This window comes from Borostomias antarcticus (assembly GCF_949987555.1).
Source record: "Borostomias antarcticus genome assembly, chromosome: 7".
NCBI lineage: Eukaryota > Metazoa > Chordata > Actinopteri > Stomiiformes > Stomiidae > Borostomias > Borostomias antarcticus.
In genome coordinates this window covers 26,221,758-26,231,213 of record NC_140240.1, presented here as the reverse complement: position 1 = coordinate 26,231,213, position 9,456 = coordinate 26,221,758, and the positions used below count along the sequence as shown (strand labels likewise).

At 44.5% G+C, this 9,456-nt stretch overlaps 1 protein-coding gene across 1 annotated transcript; it reads right to left on the bottom strand.

Annotated features, from left to right (window-relative positions):
* Nucleotides 1–6,268: 6,268 nt before the first annotated feature.
* Nucleotides 6,269–7,918, bottom strand: fdx2 (ferredoxin 2; the record flags this gene model as incomplete). The annotated part of the gene is made up of 5 exons (XM_084440851.1): nucleotides 6,269–6,550; nucleotides 6,789–6,876; nucleotides 6,993–7,099; nucleotides 7,305–7,359; nucleotides 7,726–7,918. 5 exons carry the CDS (start codon nucleotides 7,916–7,918, stop codon nucleotides 6,394–6,396), a joined length of 600 nt encoding a protein of 199 aa, XP_084296977.1. The 3' UTR covers nucleotides 6,269–6,393.
* Nucleotides 7,919–9,456: the final 1,538 nt, after the last annotated feature.

Genomic DNA, 9,456 nt, shown 5'->3' with positions numbered 1-9,456 from the left:
ATATTTAAGTTCCCTGTTATCCAGACTAAATACAGACAACGTATATTTGACAATGACTTTTCCCTATACATAAAATTACATGTATACATGAATGTATGCAGCCTCTCCACTCTCTCTCTCTCTCTCTCTCTCTCTCTTTAATTCTCCTTTCTTCTTGATCGCCTCCTTTACAGCTGTGTTTGCTGCTCATTAAAGTGTTAAGGGTGTTTACACAGCAGTTTCCCAAAATACACCCCCCTTTAAAAACCCTCCCACTGAATGCATTCCACCTGTCCCAGGGTGACAGCTCAGCAGTTCTGTGGTGCTATGGCGCCCTCCGCTGGAGAGGAGAGGTACTCACTGGGGAGGCTGGTGGCTCGGTCGCTCTCCTCGTCAGAGCTGCTGGTCCTCAGGGAGCTCAGGGACGACCTTGACCTGACCCTTGACTTACTCCTGGAGAGCTCCCCACTGGGACAACATAGACATATACAGTTCCACGGTCAAACTAGCTGTTTGGACCACTTTGTTTATGAAAACTGGGAATTGTCATACTATATATATATTGTCAGTGGGAAATTTTCAAATTGAAACTGCAATTGTATTGATTTTGATTAGTACGTTTGACTAATAAACCCCAAATAACTATCTATTTTGGCCCCCACAGATAGAACAGAGCAGCATGAAGTAGCTACATCTCCATGTCCTGGTCTTACCTGTACTTAGAGGTGACGATGAGCCGACATTGCTCCTTACTGTCGTCTAGCTCCGTGTGTATCCGGAATATCACGCCCTGAACACCCCCGCCACGCACGTCCACACTGCGGGCAGGCCGGGGCTGTTTTCTGGGGGTCTTGGTTCTCCACTGGGACTCAGAGGAGGGAGACTGGGGGGAGGCCAAATGGACCTCCTGAACAGAGCTTTGTTTAAGCTCCGGTTTTGAGGTCCCAAAACCACCATTTTGGTTTGATGTAGAGCTCGCACAACCGGTTTCACCGCTCAATATGAGTGACTGAGCTTGTGAGGAGCTCTGGTCCAGCTGTGTGTCCTCCTGAGGGTTAAAAGCGAGGCGAAGGTTGGAGTTGAAGTCACACGTCAGTACTGAACTTGATGACAGGTATGTCTCAGTGGTCATAGAGGGTGAAGCCGTACTCACATGCTCTACTTCGGTTGAACCACAAGCCAGCTGTTGATTCAGAGGCCCGGGGATATCATCTGATGCAGATGAGGTTTGTCTGGATGAGATAACAGTTTCAGAGCTAGGCTCCTTCCATATCTCGTGCTCAACCATGCCACAGCAGTCTTCCTCATAGTCTTCACTCGTGTGAATTTTGGTGCCGTCGCCCTGTGGGACCCACATGTCCACTGGCTCTTCGAAATCAGAGCTAACCGAGTCTCTGAAGTCACCATTGAATGTCTGTGCTTCAACAGCAATGTCTGCTCTCATACAGTACTGGGTAGTATGCCACAGCTCCTTGGTCCCGCTGGGCATTCGGCTGCCATTGCAACCTCCCACTGACTTACCCATCTCTATGCTGGACCCGAAATATGAAGGGCACTCTCTCTCAACGTCAAGAGAAGTGCAGACAGGACCCGTGCTGCTCACACTGCCCAAAGAGTAATCTAGGCCTTGGTCTGCGACATGTAATATAGAGGTAGAAAACGCAGTGCTTGAACTGGAGCCATCTTCTTCTAACTGGTGTGAATGGAGGAGCTTCTCACACTGCAGGTTGATAAGACGCATCACCTCCCAGGGACTTCTGCATCGAGCGCTGGACTGGACAGACTTGGTGTTACCCTGCTCACAGTCATTCTTTGACTGGTTATGATGGCATTTGAGGGAGGAGCCGGGCTGAAGAGCGGGTTTGTGGGAAACCGAGCCCTGCTTAGGCCTTTCACCTGGCCTGGAGTCAAAGCGGTTGTCGTCGGCAGGGGGGGCTAGCTTGGTGGCCTCCTGGAGGAGGTGGAGGATGGTGGACTGGGTGACCTGGTTGGGGTCTTGGATGCCAGGGTCCTTAATGGTTCCCTGCTGGTTGCCTGGTCGGAGGGTGGCTGGAAGCTCTGCTCTTGTGCTCAAGTCCATGTGTCTGTCATAACAAAAGAGAAAGCAATTACGAACATTGAATGAAAGTTCCATGGTAGGTTTAATGTAGAAAACGACTGTATCCTTGTTCAAAGACACTTCGGCACAATGCCGTGAGCTGGGATCGAACAGAGGACCTTGTGATCCCCAGTCAGCCAATACCTCCAGGGCTATGTGCCACCCGAATAAGGTTTGAGATAATGAATCTCAACTGAAATAATTCACTGTGAGTAGCATACAGTATAGACTATGCAATGGTTGTAATTAATCATTTTTTATTCACCAACACCATATTCCAATTAATTTCACTAGATGAAATGGAAAGATCTTGAATCTTACAGATATTAAACATGTTTTTTCCTGCTGCGTTGGTAATAAATGCATAAAGACTAGAAACCAAGCCCTTTGTGGACTTGACTGTGCAAATTTTGTCGATGGGATGGGTCTCCAAGTCTTCTCAAGGCACTATTAAGTTGCAACAAAAAAATAAGAAAAAAAGTGCCAGCCAGGTAGGTTGTAATGACACTGAAGATCCTGGAAAGCCCTGAGCCTATTAAATATCAGAGAGGGTATTAATCCCTTTATTCCTCAATTAAGCAAAGAAAATCGGGCACCCACCTAGAAGTTATTAGCAAAGTGATTAGATAACAGGTAGGCCTAAATGATTCTATAGTTCTCCGTATAGCAGTAGCCTAAGTAAGATGTTCGATTATAAGGCCTAAGCCTTTTTCGGCTCTGCAGAGTAGACATTTTTATTCGTGGACGCTTTCCAGACAAATGTTGTGATTCCTTTAACTTTATCTCAGTGAGCAATTCAGGGGGTGCTATAGGGAGCACAGAACTATACAATTAAGACGTAGCAATATTCATCTTAATAATGGAAACCTTGGAAATAATTTGAAATTGATGACCAGCGCTCCAGATCTTCTGTATCATTTCTGTTTTACATCTGGAGGCAATGTAAGCTTTCTAGTTGTATCATTTCTTTATGGTGTACGAGTACATGTATCACAGGGAAAATTAATTGGACTGCTGCTGATAAATAAAAATGCAGGCAACTAGGCTACAGAAGGATATGCTATGCTTATCACTCATTTTAGCCTACGTTTTGCTACTAAACGTCAAACTGTGGCAGTGATATGGCAAACAAATGCTATAGCTTACCCGGTTATCACCGTTGAACTGTGTAATGTTTCATGACAAACTTCCTTTATGCTTGAAGTAAATTTCACTGTGTAGTGAAATTTCAAACTGTGTAGACCTTGCGGGTAGGCGAATAGCCTACAATAAAATAACAAATAAAATAAAAGTCATATAGCCCACCTGTCGAGGCAGCTAGGCTGTAGTAGTGTAGCTACTTGAACTCGAGGAAACTCGAGGAAATAGCTATTGATATTTTCATTTAAGCTCAAACGGGTTAAAACATCGATTTCTCCTGTTAGTAACAAAGTAGCCACCTGAGTTATAAATCGTTTTGCCGCTCTGATGACATGCGTCTCGAGCTCCTGTCTTCCACCGGCTCGCGCTAGGCCTGGGGCAAACCACGCAAACTAACCCATACTAGTGACCTTCTCTTCCGCATGTCACGATCCATCATCAGGCCTACTACTGACACTGATTTAACCAAGATCAGAGCCTCATATCGAGAATGCTCTAGGTCCATCTATTGACATCAGATCGCCAAATCACACTGCCATCATCAGATCGATCAAGGAATGCATCGATCATATCTAGCCTTATACTCACGATCACTTCAGTGGGATCGTATGCAATATGAACGATGGCCACCATCAGCTTCTAATGAGCCACTTTGCTCCGATCTGTGCCTGTGCGGCTCACCTGTGGCTGTGGTTTCTTCTTTCGATTGTGGTTTGGCTACGGGAATCATTTGTTCCATTTGATCATTTAACATGGAGTGTCACGTTGCTGCACATGTAGGCCTAAAGCAAAACAGGAAAACATGCTATCTACAGGTGTTGTTGATAAATAATTAGCCAGGATCAACGTTCTGAAGACATAAAAGTGCCAACTGCAGTGCATTCTGGTTTCTCACGTTGTCCTTGCGCGTAGGGTCACCCTATCGTGCGAGACTTGTTGAGTAGCATAGCCTACGATACCAGGTCGGCCGAACATGCTCCTGCATGAAATAGCCATTGATGATTGAGAGAATTGCAGAGCACATACAGGTATATTGCAGTGTATGTTATAAGTCAAACTTTCTGTAATTGGAATCAATTTATGACTACTGAGAAAATCGGATTCATGGTTCTATTTTGTAGTGTAAAAATATCAATACAATTCATTGTCTGCATACATTTAGTCCCGTATTCTCTGTAGCTCCACAGTAGAAACATGTCTGGGACAAGTAATTTTGTGTAAACGTTTTTAATGCATAAATCATTTGCAAATTAAAAAGTAAACATGCATAATACACTTACATTTGTGCGCATGTTGGACAATAACTACAAGGTGATGGCTAGGTATTGTTTGGGGAAGAAAAATGAGCCATTTCTTTAATAAAACATTTTAACTCGGTTCAGTCTATTCCGGTTGCCCTCCCCTCACTAGCAAACCGGATTCAAATAAACTAATCAGCTAATTGGCGGAATCAGACGGGCTAGCCTGGGGGTGACAATGGGCTATATGCACAACTCCAGTACTTACTGAAATTAGACATGCTTCTCTATTTCCTCTCTTACACTATGAAATTATTATTCAGGCAGGCCCTGTACTCACAGAATTTCACCACAATACTGGTTCAATCTGGTTGACTAGAAGCAGTTATGCAACTCCTGGGGGTGAAATGTCAAGGTAAAACATACTGCCTTGTAGAAACACAAGGTCAAAATGAGTGTGGACATGGCACAAGCTCTCCTCAGAGACACTGATATCGCTGAAGATTAATCTGTCTCAAACCCAAAGCATAAAGACATATCGGTCGAGGTTAATGATTGTGACTGGGCTGACTGCAGAGGAAGGGTCTTTATCAGTTGGTTAACAGGAACTTTTACTTAACAAGCCCCCCCCCCCCACACACACACACACAAACACACGCACAGGATTGTTTTTTTATTCTATCCTTATGGGGCCCTCTAAACCTAACCGTAGCCAAAATGTAAACCTAACCCTAAACATAACATTTGCCCCCTAAAGCCCGCGATATACTTGCTTTTAAACACATACAAGTAGACAAGCGTGTATATCGCAGTGTGTTAATTTCTGACAACCTGCACAGTCACCTGCAGCCAAAGCTCCAAAGGAACGCAGGACACGTGCGGTAGACGCGTACACCTAGGTAAAAGCAAGTATACTGCAGGCTTAGCCCTAACCGTAATTGTAACCCAAGCCCTAAACCCTAGCCTTTGACTCTTAAATGAATCCTAACCTTGTGGGGCCCATCAAAATGTTCCCACAAGAGATGCTTTTTCTTGTTTCACTGTCCTTGTGGGGTCATTTGGTCCCCAGATAGTTTAACAAGAACACATACACTAATCTCACATTACCTAAACACGAACAGATATGGTAGAGGCTATGTATAGGTACAGTACATAGGTGAACTTGAGAGACAACTAAACATGGCTGTGCTGGCAAAAAATAACTGTGTATGACCTTTGTAAATGCGTTGTAACATGGAATGTTACATTCAAGGACACAATGTTGTTCTTTGTTCTCAAAGTGATATAACACCAAATAATATAATATATTAATATACCATGAAATTACTCTCAACCCATTTCAAGAACATTTAGAAGAACAACGATTTGTGACATTGAATGGTTTAAGCTGAGATCTCAGTGCTGGCCTGACAGTACACATAAGCAGGTATATAAATGTTGAAAAACATTTTCCAATACCACAGATGAGAACAATTGACATCAATTCTCAGTGTAAGACCACACATCTGGTAGACTTTCAACAGCTCTCTGAGGTGTGTTCTACTCCTATGCACAGATCTCTGAATGTCGTCTTTTGGTATGCTGTCTTGTAATTGGTTAACGAGAATCTTCTTTAGTGGTCCTTTGGGGAGACGCTATACAGGCCTCTCTATCCCTGCAGGCCAAACCTCTATCCCTCATCGCTCACAATCCACAGTGTGAGATCAATTACTTAAAACTCACTCCTCAGTAAAAACACCGCCCAATCGCACACGTGGTCACGCGTGTTTTGAAGTCAGAGGACCCGCGATCACATGTGAGGGTGGAAGTAATACCGACAAGTGGCGCAGTGACACCTGTTACATGTGCACCCAAAATGGATGACCCCACCCCCATCCTCCTTCCTCCACCTTCCCTTCCCTTCTGCAGAAGAGGGGGTTTCATCTTTCTCCTCGGCCCTCAGTGGGGTTTTGGAACGTGTCCATCCACATAGAAGTTCCTGGTGACCTTGGGCAGGGTGATCTCCATGCCCTCCATCTCATGGGTGAGGATGATCTGGCACCCCAGGCGAGAGTTCTCCTGGAGCATGGGAGCCATGTCCAGCATGTCGTCCTCCCTGGGGGGGAGTGTGGAGAGGAGGAGGTAGTTGAGTTGAAGGTTAACCCAAAGATCAAGTAATGTTGTCATCAAGTGATGTAACTGAATTAGAGCATTGGCTGATTATCAAAGTATGTTGTGACTTCAAATTTATAATTGCCCACCCAGCACTGTACAGTAGAGTGACTGAGATAGAATTATTTCCAATCCAACCCACTTCCTAAATGCTGATACATTATTAAATTATTAGACTATACCTTTCCTCCGGCTCAGGAATCTTGTCAAGATGGTCTGCACTCACATAGACGTGACACGTTGAACAAGCTAGCGATGCCTCACAAGCACCTGACAGAGAGAAAAATCACTCTAGCATGTGGAACAGGAACAACAACAATAAACAGTTATCTGACACACACATTTCTAACCTGAACATGTATGTGATCAATGCCAGTTCTTCTAACCTTCTAGCTCTATTTCGTGGCTGTGGGCCAGGTAGAGTACATTGTCCCCAACTTTCGCCTTCACTGGAATCCTTCGTCCAGACCGATCGATGTACACCACGTTGACCCTAGGGGCAGAAGTCAGAAGACGTTGGTTGGGCTGAGATTCAGTGGTCAAAAGTGCACATGACCTGAGCATTCAGTGAAAGGTGGAGTGAGTTAAATACCTAACTACCCCTAGCATCTACTCTCGACTCTGTAAAAACTGCCTTCCGTATTGACTTACCAACAGGCGGTTGGTTGGTAAAGGTAGCTGGTACTACTTCTACTTACACATCATCTTCAGGATCCTCTGCATTCGAGTTCCCGTCCTTACTGTGATACAGACCTGAGACAATGAAACAAAATGCAACTCTATTATATTATGGCCTACTATAATGCTGAATAATTTCTCTCGGCAGTCTGCTAGATAATTTAATAAGTGGTCGGTTATCATATCAGTCGAGGCAAGTTGGTCCTAGACCCTGAATGCTTCACGAGCATGATGTTGCACGTTTCACAACAGGAGAGGATTGATTTATGCAACTACAGTATTACGAAACGTCCCACTGATTCAACTTGGATGACATGATCTTCAAAACGAAATACATGAATTTAACAAGCAGTACAACGCGACCTCACTGGCGATATAGACGGCCAGATCAGTTGATTTACACATCTGATCTCATGTCTGTGATCTAACGACGCAACTTACCTATGGAGGTCTGGAAGTGTCGGTTCAACGTCCGAAAACGATCAACGGTTCCTCCCCTCGAAGTACTAGCAACACCATTCGTACAACTATTAAACCAGTTAAATGGACATATACTACAATCAGGCATTACTCTAGAAAGTCTCAAAGTCAACCCCACGCTCGACCGGACTGCGACTGCAGCGGCGGCCGCCATGACAGTGTTTTGGTCACATGTGCGGAACTAGCCAATAACAAGGCAGCAGGTTGTGGTTGTATTTCTATTGTTTCGGCAGCAGGGGGCGCTACTGTAGCATATACATAAACTTCTATGTACAGTAGTTGCTGATCTTTCAGAAAAATTTTCGATGTCATCCCATACAGTTTGAGTATGGCCATTTACAGAAATCATAGATTTCAAAATTGAATGTAATTTCAATCTGTGAGAGTAGTTAAAAACTGTCATAGGCCTTTCCTGGTTGTTCTTATATCTTAGTTTCACCTATTTAACCAAAAAAACACCGAATAAAAAAAACTAACTAACTAATTAATGATTATGATGACTAAATGTGAGGGGAGACTGGGGTTGTTTACACAATGCAATAGCCTAGGTTATAAATATCTGATGCAGGCAAGCGATTAGCCTGCTGTGTACGACTGAAGTCACTGCAGCGTGCTCGAGTGCTGCGATGTTATGACTAGGGAACCAGGTTCAACCTCTTCACCCCCCCCCCCCCCCCCCCACCCACCCCTCTCTCCCAGTCTTGACATGCCAGCAGGAAACAGTTAAGGTAAAGAATACTGCAGCCTACAAAGCTGTAAAACTACCACTCTGTAACATACTGGGATATTTGAGATAGGTATACATAACACAGATGTTGCAATACTTATACAGCACGTTGCCACGAAGGTCCTCCAACCGGATTAAGTTAGTAGGGATACCATGATAAAATAATAAATGAGATCACCATCAATGATACTAATACTAGGCTACTATTAATACGCTCCTCTTACAGTATGTCGTATTTTGTAATGCTCTGTGCATTGGTCCTCAGTCAGTCCTAATCACGGGCAAACAACAGTATACCAAGCCCAATAAGGTTGTATAGTGTTCACTCTCCATAAAACATTATGGGGGTATTCTTTCTCTGTCTCTCTCTCTCTCTCTCTCTGTCTCTCTCTCTTTTTTGTGCGTGGCTGGCCAGCCGCGCAGTTAGTATAGCGTTTGTCGGGTTATCACTCCCTCCCTCCCTTCCTCCGTTACTCCGGACAATGTTGACCTGCATCTCTCTGTTGGCACCACAAGAGGCAGTAGTCCCAGCACACCAAAATAAAGAAGGACACCAAATGTAATCAGCCCACTGATCTCCACTGCACAAGTAGAGTCGTGGTCAGAGTATTGGACTCCCACCAGGGATTCAATACCTGGTGGGGAAGACTATATGGGACTATATCCCAAACTTCCACATGTTCATCCTTTCACTCCAACCTTTACCCCTTGCCTTATAGGTCAGATCCTGTCCCAACCCCAACCCTTATTCTGACCCCAACCCACACTAGGAACTGGAATAAGGACACCAAAATCAACATGCTGATCTCCATTGCACAAGTAGAGTAGTGGTCAGAGCATTGGACTCCCACCCGGCAAACTGGGGTTCAAGACCCGGTGGGGATAACTTTATGGGACTATACCCCAAACCTCCACATGTTCATCCTTTCACTCCAACCTTTTTATCCCTTACCTAAATTCCACAC